At 44.3% G+C, this 20,938-nt stretch overlaps 1 protein-coding gene across 3 annotated transcripts in view; it reads left to right on the forward strand.

Annotated features, from left to right (window-relative positions):
- The first annotated feature begins 2,238 nt into the window (after positions 1–2,238).
- The window catches only part of LOC116501382 (kinesin-like protein KIF2A), a 129,608-nt gene continuing 110,908 nt past the window's right edge, over positions 2,239–20,938 (forward strand). For 2 of the 3 annotated variants that reach the window (XM_032206904.1, XM_032206905.1), the window contains exon 1: positions 2,239–2,374. In XM_032206904.1, the coding sequence (XP_032062795.1) occupies positions 2,311–2,374 (64 nt within the window). In that variant the 5' untranslated portion in view covers positions 2,239–2,310. The remainder of the gene's footprint in view (positions 2,375–20,938) is intronic. The other variant, XM_032206907.1, reaches the window with a different exon arrangement.

Consider the following 20,938-nt stretch of genomic DNA (forward strand, 5'->3'; position numbering starts at 1 on the left):
GTTTAAACCATTTGTTGTATTTGGTTTTAATTGAAAAACAGCTACATTTTTAAAAGAACATGCATATCTTTAACTCTTTTATACTTAGAAGAGGCTTTCTTAAAGGCATCTGATCTTTTTCAAAGTAGTATTTCTTTGTGTTTGTCAGTAGTGTAAATTAAATGGATAGTGACCAAACTAGAAAGCCAAAATAGTTCTGTTGGATCTTGCTTGCTGCTTTTAGTATCATAATTCCAGCATAACTGTAGTAAGGAATGCCTTCCATGATTCATACCTAAATTTCTCATGTAAAAAATTAAGCTGGGCAAGAATAAGAGAATAAGACCCAGTTTTTAAGCCTAAAAAGTAAAATTGTTAAACTTTCACTCATCTTTTATTTTTCTTTGGCAGTTCATCAAAAGGGTGGTTTACACCAGTCAGAGGCAATATAAATAACAATTAAGTTGTGCCAGACAGTTGCTGCTGTTTAACTTTTTGTCAGTTCCATTTCTGGCTCTCTTGTGCATAGATTCATATAAAAGTATATTGAAAGCCTGCAGGAATTGGGAGCCATAAATTCCTGACTGACTTGCTCCGCTTTCAGCATACTAAAAGCAGAAGCAGGGAGAAGACATGAGGGAAAGAGGGTGATGGGCTGTGGGGAGCTTGCAGCTCTCAAGAAGGGTGGCAAGGTGTCAGCTTTCATTATGTATTACCAGCTGGAGCTTGGATTGGGGAATTAGTTTTAATAGACTAGCTTTGCTGGGCAAAGATGTGTGTTTAGGAGTATTAATTGTGCTGCTGCTCAAGGTGACTAGAAAGCTGTGCAGGAAAGGCAATTTTAAACCCGTGGTGGCTTCATCGGGTTAGGAACCACCCTTGCAGGAGAAACCCAAGGGACAATGTCTAATGAAGTGCCTTGCTTGAAGTACAGGAGCCACTGTAAGGAAATGAGGAACATGAAGTGTGTTTTGTTCCTATTAAAGTGGTACAAGTGCATGGGGACAGTTATGAGGCAGGGATAGATGGATGCTGTTGTCACCATGGCCTTGAAACAGTGAACAAGATAAAGGATGTTGATTCTGTAGGCCTTAGCTAGCACAGTTGTACGTTAACGACCCCAAAGATAAGGGAGTAAAAGACTGTATGCATAGATAATGGAACCAGCAAGAACTGGCTTGACTGCTGAAGTCTGTCAAAGAAAGGAAGGATCAGGAGTTTAGCAGCGAGGAAGACTTCTGGCCTTCATCAAAAGACCACCAGAGTGCACTGGAGGACCACCCAAGGACTCCAGTACGCATGTGAATAGGGGCGGAAACCTGTTAATGATTCTTCAGAGACCTGATGAATATGCAAGAGACTCACGGGAAATGAAATGAATATGTATTTTTCCCACTAATATAAGCACACTGTCAGTAACCCTTAGAGTGTGTGTGTGTTAGGCAGAACTCCCCCACACACCCGGCGCCATAACAAATACCTGCTTAATAACTTTGGTTATTGAGTTTTCACTGTGTCAGCCTTACTTGGACTGAAGCTGCTGGCAGGTTGGGGAGCAAGTACAAAGCATCCTTTTAAGCTGCTCCACTTGGCACAAGGGACCTCTACAAGCAGACATGAGGTAAATTAAGCTATTACACTAAAACTTCAGAGCAGCTCAGCCACCATCTGGTGCCACACAGGCGCCTGTCTGCAAGCCGGGGACAGGTGCGAGAGGTATAGGCTAGCACAGCCGCCCTGCGGCCACGATGAGCACGCCCCGGTCCGGCCCCGGAGCACGACTCTCTCGCCGGGCGTCGGCCCCTCACGAAGAGGGAGTGCCCATCGTGTGCCACTCGCGAAGAGTGGCTGCGAGGGAGCACTGCAGCACGGAGAGTGAGGAGGAGGGCGCGGGATAGGCGGAGCTCGCCATGCGTGGCCCTGCGGCCGCGGGACAAATACACTGGGAACCTCGAGGCAAGCAGCCTCGCTTCAGGCGCCCCAGTGCCAGGGTGCGCGGCGGGAGACCCAGCTGCGCGGGCCCAGCGTCCCCTTCCTCCGAGGTAGGGGGAGGAGAAGATCGCAGACGGCTGAAGAAGGCAATGACGACGCTTCTGCCCCCACCCCAAGCCGGTCCCGCCGTGACGCCACGGCGAAGCTCGCAGGCGCAGCAGCTCCTGGCGCCTGTTGTATCAGGCTGGTGCCTTTTCTCTCTTTCCCCCTCCTCCCTCTCCCCGTCTCTTCTTCCCTCCCGTCCGCCCACCTTTCTTAGAGCCGCCGTAGCTGTGCGCGCGCCTGCTCCGCCTCTTGCGTCGGCAGCGCCTCCGCTCTCTCCGGCTGCCCCATGAAGCGATGGCAGCGGCCAACTTCGGCAAGATCCAGATAGGAATCTACGTGGAGATCAAGCGCAGCGATGGTCAGTGGGGGTTGGCCGGCGGTAGGGGCCTGTGGGAGCGGCCGCAGCCCGTGGCTGGGTACCGCCGCCCCAGTGCGCAGCGGGGATCGGGGAGGGGGCTGCTTGCGGAGCCCATTGTGTGCGTGGGGTCACGGAGGGGCCGGGTCTGGCTCGCGCTGCGATTGTCAGGAGAGCGCTCGTGCTCGGCGGTGGAGCGCGGTTGCGAGCGGCAGCCGTTGGGGACGGGGAGGCTGCGGCAGCGCTGGGAGGAGGCAGGGAGGGGCGGCGGCAGGGGTAGAGGGTTGAAATGTGGGGGGAGAAAGGTGAGGTGAACGAGAGGGGGACGCGTGAGGGAAGTGTGGATGGGCTGGGCTGGTGGGGGAGGGGAGGGGAGGGGAGGGGAGGGGAGGGGAGGGGAGAGGAGAGGTCAGGTCAGGTCAGGTCAGGTCTGAGGTGGGTAACGAGACGCGTGGGGTGTGTCTGGATGGGGGCGATGAGGTGATGGGGGGGAGGAGAGCCTGGGGAATCTTTAGCATGGAGGTGGGAGGGGATTAGATGACGGAGGGAGGAAGGGGCTTTAATATAAAGAAATAACTTTGTTTTCTCTGGCATACGAGCTGTGTTCTCAAAAAATTACACTACAGTATGCACTGACAGAAATGCCTTTGAACACTTCCATCACATGACAGAAAGCTTGATGGTATTATTTCACATGTTCTTTATGATTAAAATATAAGAAGAGTGCTTGCTGTTTATGCCTGAGTTGTTATTTTTCTGTTGGGGATCCAGTGTTTGTCATCTTGCCCAGCATCTCCTGGCAGGAGCGTGTATGTTACTGTCTAGGAATACACATGAATAAAGGATGTGTGTGTGTCACATTTAGTGTGCTAACTGTATTTTGTCTGGATGGGGAGAACTGAATTGGGAAGTTCACTAACTGAAAGGCAGGTCACTTGGGACTTCCACTCTTTAATTTGAGTGGGAATATGTCATCTGTTCCTGGCCTCTGTGAGATCTATGAAACCTACTAAACCAGGGTAGGGTTCTGCTCACATTTTCTTGAAAGTCTTTTAATTTCTTCAGTGTTCAGGAGCTTGCTAAAGAATAATCAAATGATTTTAATGGAAGAAAGACACGGAGGTCAAAAGCACTGAAGTTAGCATGGTTTTGTCATGAGGCAAGAAATGAGCAGCAAGTCTTCATGCAGCTATGTCTCATAGTACAGTTCAACCCTACAATAAAAATCAAATGCTCAGTGTTAGCTGGATGCTGTATTAAACCTAACCCCTCAATTTGTGCTTAATGGCTTGTGTGTCATGTGAAGAATCTGATAGGTCTTGCAGTTATTTGCATAACTCCTGCAGATCTCTGTTTGAGGTTTCAGAAAACCTCACTGTAGCAGTTTGTAAAACTATTTTTCTGAGGCCTGTGTCAACTTCTAATACATGTTACTGACTGTTTTATATATCTTTTGGAAAATAAGGGATGAGAATGCTTTGCTGCATTTTCCACGTTGCAGGGTTCTTCTCTCTTCTAAAATCCAAAGTGAGAACAGTAACTTGAACATAATACTTATTTTCATTACTGTTAACGATTCACATATTTTGCTGTATCACTTATATATGTGATGCAGCATATTAAATATATTACACATCAGTAATATACTAGGAGGATGTTTTTACAACAGTTGTGCAAACCGTTGAGCATTTTTGTTAGCTTGGTCTTTGTGTGAGCAACTACAGTACAGTGTTGTACCAAGGTTAGTGGGTTCCGGCTATTGTGATGTTTGCTTGTTTTCCATTGAGACTGGTGGAAGATATATCTCTAGGTATGCAAAAAGGAACATTTTGAGACAAATATCGAAGTATAGCCTACACTAGATTGCATTTAGATTGCTTTGCCTTTCAGAAGGTGGGTTACCAACCTGGGCTGTGGTTGCACAGGCAATCAAGATTGATTTGTCTGTTTCTAACAAGTGGAGTGTGCCTCTGTCAGCTGTGTTGTTCCTACAAACCTTCTCTCCCATCCACTGTAGTCAATATGTTTTGTTTTTTTTTCTCCAGATTATTTAATGCATTAATTGCATTAAATTAGCAAACTTGTGGATGTGATAGGTTTCCTCAGCATTAGTGAGTTCAAATGACTCTCAGAGGGTCTGTGACCCCAAAAGTATCAGTGTGTAGGAAATGTATGGCTGGGATGAAGTGTGAAGTTTGATCTCCTTCAACAACCGTGAGCTACCTGGATCTGCTGAACTCAGACCTGTATCCCAGGTAGAATCAGGGCTGTGTATCATACCAGCTACCCTAGGTTGAAAGCACAATTAAAGCTGTTTAAGAATCTTGAGAAAGCAGTTTGTTGGTCAGTCTGGGCTTTTTTTCACATTGTCTTGTCCGTAGGAAGTATTTTTTTTTTAAACTAAATGTTGTTTTGAGAGGTAAGTATAATAGTTCATTAAAATTTCCTTACTTAAGTGTTCATTTGCTGAATAAAATAGGTTTACTTTGTTAATGGGGTCTTTTTGCACTTTTTCCCATCTGTCCATAAGTATGCTAAATGCTTTTCTGAATACAGAGCTTTATTAATTCCAGATAAGTTTTTTTTTTTTTTTTTTTTTTAAATAAAAAGAAGAAATAGGAGAATAACATTTTTGGTAAAACATCACTGTTAAAATTTGTACTTGTTCACTACAACAAAATTGCAAAGAGATGTAAAACACAATAAATGTGAAAACAAGACCAGAACATTCTGGAAATAAAAGTGACTTATATATTACATTTTTGAGGACTGACACTGCAGAGTTGCTTGCTGTGTATCTGTTTTTTCTCAGTGGGTAAACATTGGTATAAACATTGTCTAGAGTTACAGATAATATTTCCAGTTATAATTACATGGGATAACTTGTTATATTCATGTAATATAAAAGCATATTTAGGTGGTCAGCTAGTTTGGCTTTTTATAATAATTTCTGATACTGAAATTTACTACTTATTTCAGCATAATTCATGTATGTTGCTTGAAATATGCCTTGATAGTCTGCCTTGGAAACAGGAACTCATTCATTTTAGGTTGTGAATTGCTAACAATGGACTACATTTCCAGTCTTGAAAAATGTGCCTTATCACACAGAAGAGCTAGAGCACTAGAGAGTAGGCCAGAACATAGCTGCAAGACCAGCTGTAAGAGTTTCATTCTGTCCAGATGTTCCTTTTTGAGGTCTAAATATGGACATTTGTCTGATGGTAAATTCCCTCTACTAAAATAATAATAGCCCACTGCTTTGCAAGTGAACTTATACCCATATCTCCACTTCTTGTGCATTATCCAATTAATAATGACAAAGACCTACATAATCATTTGGAAAAATAACATCTCACTTTTTTTTTTTTTTTTTTTTTTCATTAGTTCAGTCTTTTGCTGAAATAGGATAAATCAGTCTTACGCCCTACAGACCTTTAGTAGGCTGATTGGTATTTTTCCTTTACATTTCCAGTCCAGTCATGTTCTGTCATTTTCTTCCTCAGGCTGAAGCACTGGAACAGGTTGCCCAGAGAAGTTGTGGATGCCCCATCCCTGGAAATGTTCAAGGCCAGGTTGGATGGGGCTTTGGGCAACCTGATCTAGTGGGAGATGTCCCTGCCCATGTCCGGGGTTTGGAACTAAATGATCTTAAAGGTCTCTTCCAAACCAAACCTTTCTATGAGTCTATGATCCTATTCTCTCTGTCTTTGCAAATCTGAAATGCTACCTAGAAGAACAGAGAAATTAATTATATATTTGCTCATTTGGAAAGGGGAGGGGGGAATACAGATGGGATTAACCATCAAATGGTGTTAAAAAGAAAGATCACGAGCTTGTGTTCTTGTATTATGGGAAAGAAATTAACTTGAGAACTGTCAGTGTTATAAAGAGAAAACTTAAAAATGATAAAGGAAAATAAACTAGGAACAGTTATCACATGGAACGTGTTACCAGAGGACATGGATGCTGGAAGCCTAACAGAATTTTAAGGAGGATGTTGGTATGGATGGTAGGAATATCCAATTCTATACTTAAAGCTTAAAAAATTTACACCTGCAATTGTAAAAGGTAGTTTCTGTTCTACCTGAGTTTGTAGTTTAAATAACCTCCAACTGATGGGAGACAGGAAGAAATCTTGTCTGAGGCTGTGTTATTTTGTAATTGCCTCTTAGGAATTTTTTTCACTTGTCTCTGAAGCAGCTGGAACTGGTCATGGTCGAAGACAATCCATCTAGTCCAAAAAACTACTGGCAGCTCCTCTATTTATAGGCTTGCCAAAACATCATCATAACTCTTTAACCTTCAAAAATAAAGGAGACTATTTTTTTTTTTTGTAACAGTAAGGGCTGTGAGGGTTGTGTTTTGTTTTGTTTTGTTTTCTTTAAAGCTCAATGTAGGTGAAATTGATGTTTGTTGATGTTGAGAGGTCTATACCATCCTTTGTGTTTTGGGTAATCCCATATGACGATCTTGACATTTACGTGCAGCTCCCAATAGCAACAATGATTTTATAGTAAGATAGAAGGTATAATGACACTATGAAAATTCATAATGACACTATGAAAATTCTGTTCAGGATTGGGTAGTCACCCTATTTTACAAGCTCTTGAGGGTATATTTAAATGGTAATGTGCTTTTTATTCATTCCTTTGGTGACATATATCTGTTCTTTCCCTGTGATTAAGACTTTTTTGTTACCACATTTAAATCATTTGACCTCATTACCTAATCCCTATGTAAGCCATACTGGTACAATGTGTCTTTGTCTTTCCCTAATGGCCAGATCACACACAGGGCATCAAGTCCTCAAGTTTGCTATTTTTGGTAGAACTAATGGGACCAACATTTAGACTTACTTATCCAGTGTAGGTTCTCATCTTGTTCCATCCAGAATTTCTGGGCACTGTTCCTTAGAGAAGTTTTGACCAGGAGGATGTGTTAAGTTTACTGTGTCATTTTTAAAACGGCTTTATAAGCATTCAGCTCATGATATGCAATAAGTAGATTTTCACTGTAACTTGCTGTTTATGAGGTATTTATGTAGGCCTTCTGTATTTTGTATCAATAGCTCTATTGTGGTTTAACCCTGGTAGGCAGCTAAGTACCACACAGCTGCTATATTTGGTCTAGCACACCCCACACTCCAGTCAAATGTGTTGTCATCTCAAATCCTTTGTGCCTGGCCTGGTTTCAGCGGGCATAGAGTTAATTTTCTTCATATAATCTACTATGGTGCTGTGTTTTGGATTTAGGATGAGAATAATGTCGATACCACGCTGATGGTTTAGTTGTTGCAGAGCAGTACTTACACTAAGTCAAGGACTTATCACTTTCTCACACTGCTCTGCCAATGCACAAGAAGCTGGGAGGGGACAGAACCAGGACATCTGACCCAAACTGGCTAAATGGATATTCCATACCATATGACGTCATGCTGAACAATTAATATGGGGAGGCTGGCCAGAGTGGAGGGGAACTGCTGCTTAGGGAGGTGTTATATATGGAGTGGTAATTCGTGTCGAGAAAATGGTTGATATTAATAAAGAAGGGGGAGATTTGGGAATGTGGCCATGGGGGCTGGAAAATCCCGTGATTGAGATAATGTTAGACTCTTAACGACAAGGCCATCAGGAATATAAAAGAGTTTAGAGGGAACAAAGAAAGGTGATTCAGGAGACTCCATGCAGTCTCAGGGTTTCTTGTTCTCCAGCTGGTTCTCTTGTTCTCCAGCCATTAAGGCATGGATGTTTCTGTGTGTTTGCTGCTGTTGTTACATTCAAAGTTGTCTGACCAATGAAAAGTTGTTTTGAAAAGAACTGCTATGGAGAGAAGGGTATAAGAGGGGAGCCTGCCCTCAAGAAAGAAGAGGAAGAAGAAAAAAAAAGGCAACACGATGAAGTTACATCAATAAAGAAGCAGGAAAAAGAAGTGAAGAGGAACAGGCTGGCAGAATGGAGACCAGGACAGGAACAGGCACGTTGATTGCCTCATGAAGATAGGTTCGGCCAAACTCGGCAAACTGCTCAGAGAAGGTCATACAGAAAGTCGCTGGAAATAGGCGCACTGGAGCTGGAGAGAAGCTCGAGCTGAGAGAAGTGGACCTGTGCACACAACTGCTTCTCGCTGGTAAGCAGTTGCGCGTTATGGGGAATCATACGTCCTTAGGAACAAAGACTGTCCTGGTAGCCTTACAGCTTATTCTCCTTATTAACAATTGGACAGTTTATGAGCCTGAAATATGGGACCAAACTGAGGTCAAGGTGTGGGACTCTGCAACTAAAAATGACAAGGTTGCAGTGGGATTGCTTGGCACCTGGCGAGCAATCTCTGAGGCCTTAAAGAGCCATGTGGGAGGACCACAGTCAGGAACATGTGGTTTGCCAGATAGTGAGGGAACTGCAGGTTCTTTTACTGATCCGACTGCTACGCCATCGCCATGGGCCCCTCTGCTGCTACAGCCATCGAAGGCTTTTGCTGTTACGCCCCCTGCTGACCTGAACATGCCTTTTGACCCAGGCCTCTTGGCCTTCACAAGGAGATGGATATGCTTTTCTTCGATCTGGGAAGAATGGGATACATAAGGCCTGAAGAATGGAAAATGGAGACCGTTAAGTCATGGAACTGAAAGGATTGTTTGTTACCTTTCCTGATTGTACATATTTATAGGCATACTCGGGTTTAGTATGTAAAGCAATGTTCTGTATATTTAGAATGTTTGATGTTTGTGTGTGCATGTTGGTGGAGCATAGACTCCCCGCACACCCAGTGCTGTTTACTTGCCTTTTATACCTTTTAGAAATATTTGTTTTATAAATACTACAAAATTCAGATTGAGTTGAGACCTCATTTATAACACAGGGGATGGGCATTGGTCAGCGGGTGGTAAACAATTGCATTTTGCATCACTTACTTTGAACATTATCTTATTATTATTATCATTATTATTATTATTTACATTCATTTTCTGTCCTATTAAACTGTCTTTATCTCAACTCATGAGCTTTTACTTTTTTTCCTCCAGATTATCTCCCCCATCCCACTGGCGGGGGGATGTGAGCAAATGGCTGTGGTACTTTGCTGCTTACTGGAATAAACCACAACAGTCATTTTGGTGCGCAACTTGGGGCACAAAGGGTTGGGATAACAACAGATCTAACCAAAACGTGTTAAAACAAAATTGTTATAAGCATTAGACAAGATTAATATTTGCTAATCACAGTGCTGCTTTTTTTAAATCTCAGGTCTGCTGTCTGTTTTCCAAATTGTTTTGTATAGCATATTATTTACTGTATGTATTCCCTGTCATGCTTTTTATCATTTCTGGGGGCTGATTTAAGGTTATTATTTTGATGTATTGTGTAACATTGGCTTATGATATGATAAAATTGTTGGTTCTTTATAGCTTACAATGATGCATGCCCACATCTGGTGAAGATGTCTTCACCAGGCCATGTTCAACCTGGTGAGGCTCACTTGGGTGCAGTCCATACAACTATGCAACTTCCCAGTCAAGTATTAAAGATGACAAGCAACCTAGCAATCAACACATCATGACTGAGCAAACTCACATCAACAGCTCATGCTGCCCACCTTCTCCCACAGCTCCAAGGTCCTACCTGCTTATCATACCCAAGTGATGGTTTCAGTGACCTCATGTCAGTATCCGCCTACACAGCAGTGTTTACACTAAGACAAGGACTTTTCAGCTTCTCACGCTGTTCTGCCAGTGGGCAGGCTGAGGGTGCAGCAGGAGCTGGGAGGGGACAGACCCAGGACAGCAGACCCAAACTGGCCAAGGGGGTATTCCATACCATCTGACGTCATGCTAAACAATATATAGGGGTGGCTAGCCGGGGTGGGAGGGCCGGCTGCTTGGGAATAGGCTGGGCATCGGTCAGCGGGTGGTGAGCAATTGCATTGTGCATCACTTGTTTTGTACACATTATTATTAGTAGTACTATTATAATAATAATTATAATTTTCCTTTCTTTCCTGATCTAATAACCTGTCTTTATCTCAACCCACAGGCTTCGTTTTTTGTCTGATTCTCTCCCCCCATCCCAGAGAGGGAGGGGGGAGCGAATGGCTGTGTGGTACTTAGCTGCCGGCTGGGTTAAACCACACCAGTTGCTTTTAGCACACAGCATGGGGCTCGAAAGGTTGAGATAAAAGATCTGACCAGAGCATGTTAAAACAAAAATTTTATAAGCGTTACATCAGTTTAATAGTTGTTAATCACAATGCTGATTTTTGTGATCTCAGGTCTGCTGTGCCTGTTTTCCAAACTGAGTTATATAGCACATTACTTAGTGTATGTGTTCCCTCTTGTGCTGCTTATCCTTTCCGGGGGCTGATTTAGGGTTATTATTTTGCTGTACGGTGTAACACTGGCTTATGATATGATAAAATTGCTGGCCATGAGACTAACTTGGTATTTGTACTCAGCATTGCTGTCACCTCCATACTTTGGGAACGCTACCTCAGAAACTATTAATAATTACACGCTTTTGGTGTATTGCCCAGTGATCATTCTATCCCTAGTCTCAGCTTGGTGTCCCCAAAAAGTAGCACTGTTATCCCAGCCCCACATACCCCCATGACAATTACACTCCCATTACAATGACCTGTAGTCATTGGTCCCAGCCAACATGGGTTCACGAGGGGAAGGTCCTGCCTAACAAATTTGATTTCCTTTTATGATAAGATCAAGGGAAGCCATCCGATGTGACCTTTTTGGATTTCAGTAAAGCTTTTGACACAGTTTCCCATAGGATCCTACTGGACAAAATGTCCAGCATACAGCTAGACAAAAGCATCTTACGATGGGTGAGCAATTGGCTGACAGGCAGGGCTCAAAGGGTTGTGGTAAATGGGGCTGCATCAGGCTGAAGGATGGTCACTAGTGGGGTCCCCCAGGGCTCCATTTTATGGCCAGGTCTCTTCAATGTTTTTATAAACGATTTGGATGTAGGACTAGAAGGTGTTTTGAGCAAATTTGCTGATACTAAACTTGGAGGAGTTGTTGACTCTGCTGAGGATGGAAAGGCCTAGCAGAGAGATCTGGACAGATTGGAGAGCTGGGCAATCACCAAACACATCAAGTTTAACACGAGCAAGTGCCGGGTCCCGCACCTGGGACGGGGCAGCCCTGGCTATATGTACAGACTGGGCGACGAGACGCTGGAGAGCAGCCCCGCAGAGTGGGATCTGGGGGTTGTGGTTGACAGCAAGCTGAACATGAGCCAGCAGTGTGCCCTGGCAGCCAGGAGGGCCAAGCGTATCCTGGGGTACATCAAGCATGGCGTCGCTAGTCGGTCGAGGGAAGTGATTGTCCTGCTCTACTCTGTGCTGGCACGGCCTCACCTCGAGTACTGTGTGCAGTTTTGGGCACCACAGTACAAAAAGGATGTGAAACTATTGGAGACTGTCCAGAGAAGGGCTACAAAGATGGTGAAGGGCCTAGAGGGGAAGACGTATGAGGAGTGGATGAGGGCACTTAGCCTGTTCAGCCTGGAGAAGAGGAGGCTGAGGGGAGACCTCATCGCAGCCTACAGCTTCCTTGCGAGGGGTAGTGGAGGGGCAGGCACCTATCTATTCTCTTTAATGACCAATGATAGAACCCAAGGGAATGGTGTCAAGCTGTGACAGGGGAGGTTCAGGCTGGATTTTAGGAAGAGGTTCTTAACTGAGAGTTTTGTCGCACACTGGAACAGGCTCCCCAGGAAAGTAGTCACAGCACCAAGCCTGTCAGAGTTTACAAAGTATTTGGACTGTGCTCTTAGTCATGTGGTCTGAATTTTTGGGTAGACCTGTGTGAAGCCAAGAGTTGGACTCGGTGATCCTTATGGGGCCCTTCCAACTTGGGTTATTATATGATTCTATGAAAATAACTGCTGGATTTGCAAACAGATGCCTAGGAATACTAAAAAGCCCTTGTTTCTGCTATTCTGTTACCAGCAGCAATCGTCTCTGGATTCTCTAGATCTCTAAAAGCGATGGATTTTGCCCAGCCCTGGAAGAGAATAGATTTTGAAGTTGAGCTTCCTACATGTAATCCTGGTTACAATATAACTTGTTATCAAAGGTGTCTTTTAAAAAATACTGATGGAAATTCAGAGAGCAGTAATACTGAACCTAGGTGTGGAAATGTTACCTGTGATGTAGGAAATTATTCATATTGTTCCGAATGTGGTAATTACAGGAGTGCTAATATATATAATGCACACCAAAAACCGCGCGGGAATCATTTGGTAACTGGATGACCAGTCCCGAACTACAAAGGGTGGTATTGGCTATGTGGTAATAGGGCCCGGTAGGTGTTGCCCCTAGGATGGAAGGGAGCTTGCACCCTGGGGGCAATAATTCCAAACATAACCATTGTTGAGGATATTCAAAGCCAAAGCACAGGCATCCTTGGGACCCACCTACCCAGAATCAAGAGGACTTCCTCTAGTGGAGAGAGGAATAGCGTTTCAAAGTTTTGTGAGGTGGTTTTTCCCTTGGTTAGGGGTGAATGAATTAGAAAAAGACATTGTGAATATCTCAGCTGTAGTCAAAGAATTAGAAAATAGCACTCTAGATGCGATCCAGGCACTGCAAGAGGAGGTGACAAGTCTGTTAAAGATGGTATTCCAGAATCTACTGGTACTGGATTTATTACTGGCCTTGCACTTTGCAACTTGCAACTTGCCAGTTGCTGTATGTATGTAGACCAAACGGGGCGAATTGAGACTGATCTCAGAAATATTAGGGAGAAAACCAAGATCTTACATGAGGTGGCCCAAGACGACACTTCGTGGCGATTTAGAAACATTCGGGAAAAATTGACCTCGTGGTTGCCTGGATGGGATTGGCTCAAGCAACTATTTGATAGTATTCTAGTAATAATAGTACTGTGTATTTTGATCTGCTTGCTTATTCCTTGTATTATTCCTTGTATGACATATCAAAAATGTATGTTCTTGGCAGAGACTGTCATCTCCCATGACATCCGAAGAAAAATATTGTGCCCTAATGTTGGAAAAACTCGAGTGGGGGATGTGAAGAGGTTCAAAACCAACAATAGGAGTAAGAAAAGACGAAGGGGGAACTGTAAGAATTAAAGTTATGTTTTTGCAGTGCAAAATTCCACTAACTTTGCATATTTAAAAGCGATTGCACAGGGAATGTTAGTCATATAAAACTGCACATACAGGGCATAGTAACAAGCGTCGGGTAGGTTGTGAACCTATAGTACTCAGCCAATGAGGAATCAAGCATCGGGTAATAGGGGATATAGGGCTACGATACACTTCTGCTGCACACCCCTCCTTGCAGGACACCTGCCATTGCAATTGTGAATAAATCAGCTTCACAAGAGACCCTGTCTTAGAAAATTATTGGGATATTTCTCACAACAATGAACAGATTCCCAGAGATCCAGATGAAGTCAAGTGCACACAACCCATGTGGCAGAAATTTGTACGGAGCGCACTGTTGTTGTATGCCAATTCATTGGCAGTAATGACCTGGGAAGACGTATATGGTCTGAATTTTTGGGTAGACCTATGTGGTGCCAGCAGTTGGACTCAATGATTCTTATAGGTCCCTTCCAACTCGGGATATTCTATGATTCTATGAGTACAGATGCACAAATAACATAATATACCCTCAGTCTAGTCGCGTTCCATCTACCCTTTTTAGATACCAGCTAGGGTTAAAGAGAACCTTTTATTGGCCCACATATTTAATTAGGTAAGGACCTGTGTTGAAGATGGAAGGAGTTAGATTAATGGGAGGCAGAGTTGGTACAATTTCAAACATCTGTAGGGGCAGAGACTTCTTACCCTTTGCAGTTGACATAGATGTTGCTGTAACGATCATAAATTCAAATAGTAATTTGGTGTCTCTGTAACCCCAAAGATGGTACATAATTATAGGTTTGGTGAAAGTAAAATTGTGCCAACAGTCGGAATTTGGTTCAGTTATTTTGTTACAGTCAGTACTATAATTTTTGGGTCTGGAAGAATCAGCATAAATTGTCTTAATTTCAGTCGGCCTATTGTAAGTAGACCCATTAGTTATTCGGCAACTGATTTGTATTGTCTGACCTGAAGTGGCTTGGAGATCAGCCATCCAAAGAGAATCATTACAACCCATTCATCTTTGAAAATATTTTGTTTACATGTAAAACTGAAGTAGTGAGATTTAGGTCCTTTTTGTTTTGAGATGTTCCAACACTTGCACTATACTGTGACAATGTGACAGTTCCAAGGGTCATTATGAGATGTCACAGTGTCACAGTGAGATGTCTCAGCTCCATGCACAACCACAGTAACTAAGTTTTCCCTGACGGCACGTGTTCCCATAATTCCAGTGTATTTAACATGGGCTTGGGACCATGGCCATTCTGGGTCTTTCTGGCTACAAACCAAATGGGTTTGCATTAAGGTCAGGGTGAAGCATAGTTTTAGCAATCCAAACTGCTGATTTGTGATTCTCCAGCTGTCCACATGCAGTTCACTCAGGATTCCTGTGAACACAAAAGGAAATAAAATATGCTTGGTTGTATTCAACCAGCAGGATTAAAAAGAGGGTGAGATCCACTGGGTGCTAATCCGGTGTACATTTCCTGAACAATCTTTGGCTTCCCATGCATAGGGGTTTAGTTGAGCAGTGTTCTCTGAGTGTTTTCCATTGTGTCTCTTACACTTTCCTGACTTTTTCCGTCTATCAGGATGTGAAACAGGAATCTCTGCTAAGATTTTTGCAAAAGCATTGTGAGCAATTGTGGGGGAATGTTTATATCCTTGAAGAAGCCTATTATAGTATAATAGTATAATCCAAGTATATTGGATTCCTTTTCACGTGAAAGCAAACTGTGCTTTATCCTGTTCAAGAAGAATCATTAAGAACATATCTTTAACATCTAAGGCACCCATCCAAGGATGGGCAGTGACTTGTATCAATGTCACTATTTCTGCCATGTTCAGAACTGTGGCAGTTAAAGGTGTGGTATTAGCATTTAACTGTAATCTACTATAAAATGCCATTGCCTGGTTGGTTTCTTTACTGGCCACACTAGTGAATTGTAGGGTGAATAGGTCCTTTTAATAATGCCTCTTTCTTCCAATTCTGTTACCACCCTGTCAATTCCCATAAGCGGGTAGACTTTGGAATGGAGTTGTGTTTTGGTATTATAAGTTAATTTCCAAGTCACCTCAGGCAATTATTCCACACAGTTAACTGCATCAGAGGCTGAAGTGAGCCTAACTAGGAATGAGTGGCAAAAGCACCCCATTGTGACTGGCCCAGAAGCTCTGTGCATCCTTGGCATAGACTACCTCAAGAGAGGGTACTTCAAGGGTCCAAAAGGGTACTGATGGGCTTTTGGCATAGCTTCCTTGAGCACAAAGATTAAGCAGCTTTCTGCCCTGCCTGGTCTCTCAGAAGACCCTTCTGCTGTAGGATTGTTGAGGGTTGAAGAACAGCAAGTGCAAATTGCTACAATGGTGCACTGGCGGCAATATCGTACCAACAGAGACTCCCTGATTCCTATCCATGAGTTGGTTCATTGTCTGGAGAGCCAAGGAATGATCAGCAAGACTTGCTCGCTCTTTAATTGTCCCATATGGCCAGAGTGAAAGTCTAACTGGAGAGTGGAGACTAATGGAGACTATCATGACCTGAATGAAGTCACGCCACCGCTGAGTGCTGCAGTGCCGGACATGCTAGAACTTCAATACGAACTAGAGTCAAAGGCAGCCAAGTGGTATGCCACAACTGATATCGCTAATGCATTTTTCTCCATCATTTTAGCAATAGAGTGTAGGCCACAGTTTGCTTTCACTTGGAGGGGCGTCCAGTACACCTGGAATCGACTGCCCTGGGGCTAGAAACATGGCCCTACCATTTGACATGGACTGATCCAGACTGGAACAGGGGAAAGCTCCTGAACACCTGAAATATATTAATGACATAATTGTGTGGGGGCAACATGGCAGAAATTTTTGAGAAAGGGAAGAAAATAATCCAAGTCTCCTGAAAGCTGATTTTGCCATTAAACAGAGTAAGGTCAAAGGACCTGAACAGGAGATACAGTTTTTAGGAATAAAATGGCAAGACTGAAGTTGTCAGATTCCAATGGATGTGATAAAAAAAAAAATAACAGCTATGTCTCTGCAAAGTTTCAAAATGGAAACACAAGCTTTCTTGTCACCCCAACTGCTGGTGCTGGGCAGGACTCTCTACACATCATGCAACTGATGCTATGTGAAGTAAGGGTGTTATATCTATCACACAACAGGCTCAAATAGGAAATCTCAGTCTCCCAGGAATCTTGGAAGTGATCATGGACTGTCCCAAGGTCAGGGACTTTGGAATATCGCTAGAGAAGGAGGTGACGTGTGCTGAAGAGGCCTCACTGTATAGTAAACTAGCAGAAGATAAGAAGCAATATGCTCTGTTCACTGATGGGTCCTGTCATATTGTGGGAAAGCATCATTGGTGGTAGGTTGCTGTCTGGAGTCCTACACAAGTTGCAGAAACTGCTGAAGGAGAAGGTGAACTGAGCCAATTTGCATAAGTGAAGGCCATCCAGTTGGCTATAGATATTGCTGAATGGGAAAAGTGGCCAGTGCTCCCTCTCTATACTGATTCATGGATGGCAGCAAATGCCCTGTAGGGGTGGTCACAGCAATGGAAGCAGAGCAACTGGCAATGCAGAGACAAACCCATCTGCGCTGCCACATTGTGGCAAGATATTGCTGCCTGGGTAGAGAACCTGTTTTGTAAAAGTATGCCACATAGATGCTCACGTACCCAAGAGTCCGGCCACTGAAGACCATCAAAATAACCAGCAGGTCGATCAGACTGCTAGTACTGAAGTGGCTCAGGTGGATCTGGACTGGCAACATAAGTGTGAGTTCTTTATTATTTTATTTAACCGTGAATGTGAAACATGCTGCAATCAAGCAAGTCAAGAGGTTAAAGCCACTTTGGTTTGGAGGACAATGGCTGAAATATGGGGAGGCATGGCAGATTTATTATATCACACTCCCACAAACCCGCAACGGCAAGCGCCATGTGCTTACAATGGTGGAGGCAACCACTGGATGGCTGGAAACATATCCTGTGCCCCATGCCATTGCCTACAACACTATCCTGGGCTTTTAAAAACAAGTCTTATGGCAACACAGCACCCCAGGAACAATTGAGTCAGACAATGGGACTCATGTCCAAAACAACCTCATAGACACTTGGACTAAAGAACATTGTACTGTGGGTGTATCGCATCCCCTATCATGCACCAGCATCCAGGAAAATCGAGTGCTATAATGGACTGTTAAAGACTATGCTGAGAGCCATGGGTGTTGAAACATTCAAACATTGGGATACACATTTGGCAAAGGCCACCTGGTTAGTCAACACTGCCAACCAACCCGGACCTGCCCAGTGAAACCTGTTACGTACTGTAAAAGGGGATAAAGTCCCTGTAGTGCATGTAAAGAACACGTTGGTGAAGGCAGTCTGTGTTTATCCTGCCTCAGGAAAGACAAACCCATCGGTGGGACTGCTTTTGCTCAGGGACCTGGGTGCATTTGATGGATAATGCAGAACGATGGGGAAGTCCAATGAGTACCTCAAGGGGATTTAATGTTGGGTGAGAATAGCCAATGATTTGAATCATATGATATTAATTGATATATGATACTGCATGTCATCACTACTATGATTGGTGTATGCCATATTAATAGTATCACAGTAAGAGTCACCCAGATAATGACAAATGAATTTTGATGGAACCAAGCAAATTGCAGTGGTGATAGAACTGGACAAGCGCAACAGTATTGGAACCAGAGCTGGCCTCTGCATGGAACAATCCAACACGATTCATCATCTCTCCTGCCCTGATGGACTGCTATGACAGATGGAACCCAAAGTCATGGACTAAACAAATTCAACGGACATTTTAGAGGGATGACCCATACACCAAAGGAATATCTGTGTGTATATATCAGAAGACAGGAAAGTTTGTGGTGATTAATTGGGATGTACTGGAAAGTTTGAGACCCAAGCCTGACATAAATCATATGCGATAAAGGGTGGGTATTATCCTGGTTTTGGTTAGGATAGAGTTGATTTTCTTTATAGTGGCTGGTATGTTGCTGTGTTTTTTTATTTAGGAGAAAATTCATGCTGAGAACACACTGATGTTTTAGTTGTTGCAGAGAAGTGCTTACACTAAGCCAAAGACTTTTCAGCTTCTCATACTGCCCTGCCAGCGAGGAGGCTGGGGGTGCACAAAAAGCTGGGAGTAGACAGAACCAGGACAGCTGACCCAAACTGGCAAAAGGGATATTCCATACCATATGACATCAAGTGGAATGATAACAACTGGAAGAATAAAACTAGGGGGATGTGGCTGGGGTTGGAGGGGGAGCTACTGTTGTTCAGGGACTTGCTGGGCATCGGTGGCCTGTGGTAAGCTATTGCATTGTGCATCACTTCTTTTATTTATATACATATATATAATTATTATTATTTAATTTACTATTTTTTCCTGTCTTATTAAATTGTCTGTCTCAACCCTTTTTTTCAATTCTCTACCCCATCACACTGGCAGGGAGTGAGCGAAGTGCTCAAACCGAATGCTGTGCAGAAACTGTCCTGGGAGTTCTAGCAACTCAAAGAGGATACGTCCTACTCCCTACCTGTCCTATTAAACTGTCTTTAAACTGCCTGGGGGGAATGAACGAATGACTTTGTGGTGTTTATCTTCCTGCTGGGTTAAACCGCAACAGTGCCCCACATTGGGCACTAGAAAGGACTGTTTCAGTTTAAACCCAGCAGGTAGCTAAGTACATCACAGCCACTCACTTGCTCTCCCCGGGTGGGATTGGGGAGAGAACTGGAAAGTTAAGTGTTGTAATTCATGGGTTGAGATAAAGACAGTTTACTAGGTAAAGCAAAAGCCGCACACGCAAGCAAAGCAATACAAGGAATTGATTTGCTACTTCCCATAACCAGGAAAATCCAGGAAAGCAGAGCTCATTGCTTGTAATGGTTTCTTAGGAAGACAAATGCCATCGCTCTGATCTTCCCTCTCTTTGGAATATTCCTTTGGCCAGGTGGGTCACCTCTTCTGGCTGTCCTCTTGCAGCTTCTTGTGCAACCCCACAGCCTCCTCGCTGGCAGGACAGCATAAGAAGCTGAAAAGTCCTTGACTCTGTGTAAGCACTGCTCTGCAAGAACTAAAACATCAATGTGTTATCAGCATTATTCTCATCCTAAATCCAAAACACAGCACCATACCCGCTACTAGGAAGGTAATGAACTCTATCCCAGCCAAAACCAGGACAAGTTCTTGAAAAACAAGAGTTGAAATCCTAATCTTCAGAGAGTTTTCTCTTCTCTTTTCCATGTTTAATACATGTAGTGGTTTTATGCGGTAAGGTTTTGGTAGCAGGGGGCTACAGGGGTGGCTTTTGTGAGAAGAATCCAGAAGCTGCCCCATGTTAGATAAGGGTCAGTTTCATCTGGCCCCAAAAGGGACCCAAGTGATGGTTTCGGTGACGTCACGTCAGTATCCACCCATGAGCCAACCACCCCATGCCCAAGAACCACATACCGCTCCCAAAACATGACCTGATCGTCCTGGGACAGTTCATGTTAGCTAGGCTGCAATGGTTTCCACCAGGCACGTTGCTCTCTCCAGGAAGACAGTACACACACAGACCGACTACCCGTCCAAAAATGCAGCAGTTCAGGTCACTGGATGCGGGGAGTGTCTGAGCCTGTTGCTGCCATCGGCGGGAGGCAGAGAAACTGCATGCGGGAGGTGCGAGCAGGTGGATGACCTGGTCCGCATGGTGGCGGAGCTCAAGGAGGAGGTGGAGAGGTTGAGGGATATCAGGGAATGCGAGCGGGAGATGGACTGGTGGAGCAACTCCCTGCAGGGCCTCAAGGAGAGGTACCAAGGTGAGACACCCCAAATGGGGGTGGACCCCCTGCCCTTAGCCGTCGGGCAGAGGGAGGGGACCTAGGAGTTGAGGAGGAATGGAAACAGGTCCCTGCTCGACATCGCAGGCGATGCCCTCCCCTTCCAGCCCCGCCTTCCCAGGTGCCCTTACGCAACAGGTTTGAGGCCCTAGAGCTTAAGAGACTGGTGGGTGAGGATGAGGTAGGAAGCCTACCCAGGAGGATGCCTAGGGTGAGGAAGTCAACTCCACGCCTCAGGACTGCCTCCACCAAGACAGAAAGAAGGGTGATTGCTCTGGGAGACTCTCTTCTCAGGGGAACAGAGGGCCCTATTTGTTGGCCTGACCCTACCCGTAGGGAAGTCTGCTGCCTCCCTGGGGACAGGGTCAGGGAAATTGCCAGGAAGCTTCCCAACCTGGTTTGCCCCTCTGACTATTATCCTCTTTTGATAGTCCAGGCTGGCAGTGATGGCATTGAAGAGAGAAGCCTCAAGGCTATCAAACGGGACTTTAGGGGGCTGGGACAGTTAGTGGATGGAGCGGGAGTACAGGTGGTGTTTTCGTCTATCCCTACTGTGGCAGGGAGGGGTACAGACAGGACACGGAA

Source organism: Aythya fuligula, chromosome W (assembly GCF_009819795.1).
Source record: "Aythya fuligula isolate bAytFul2 chromosome W, bAytFul2.pri, whole genome shotgun sequence".
Taxonomy (NCBI): Eukaryota; Metazoa; Chordata; class Aves; order Anseriformes; family Anatidae; genus Aythya; species Aythya fuligula.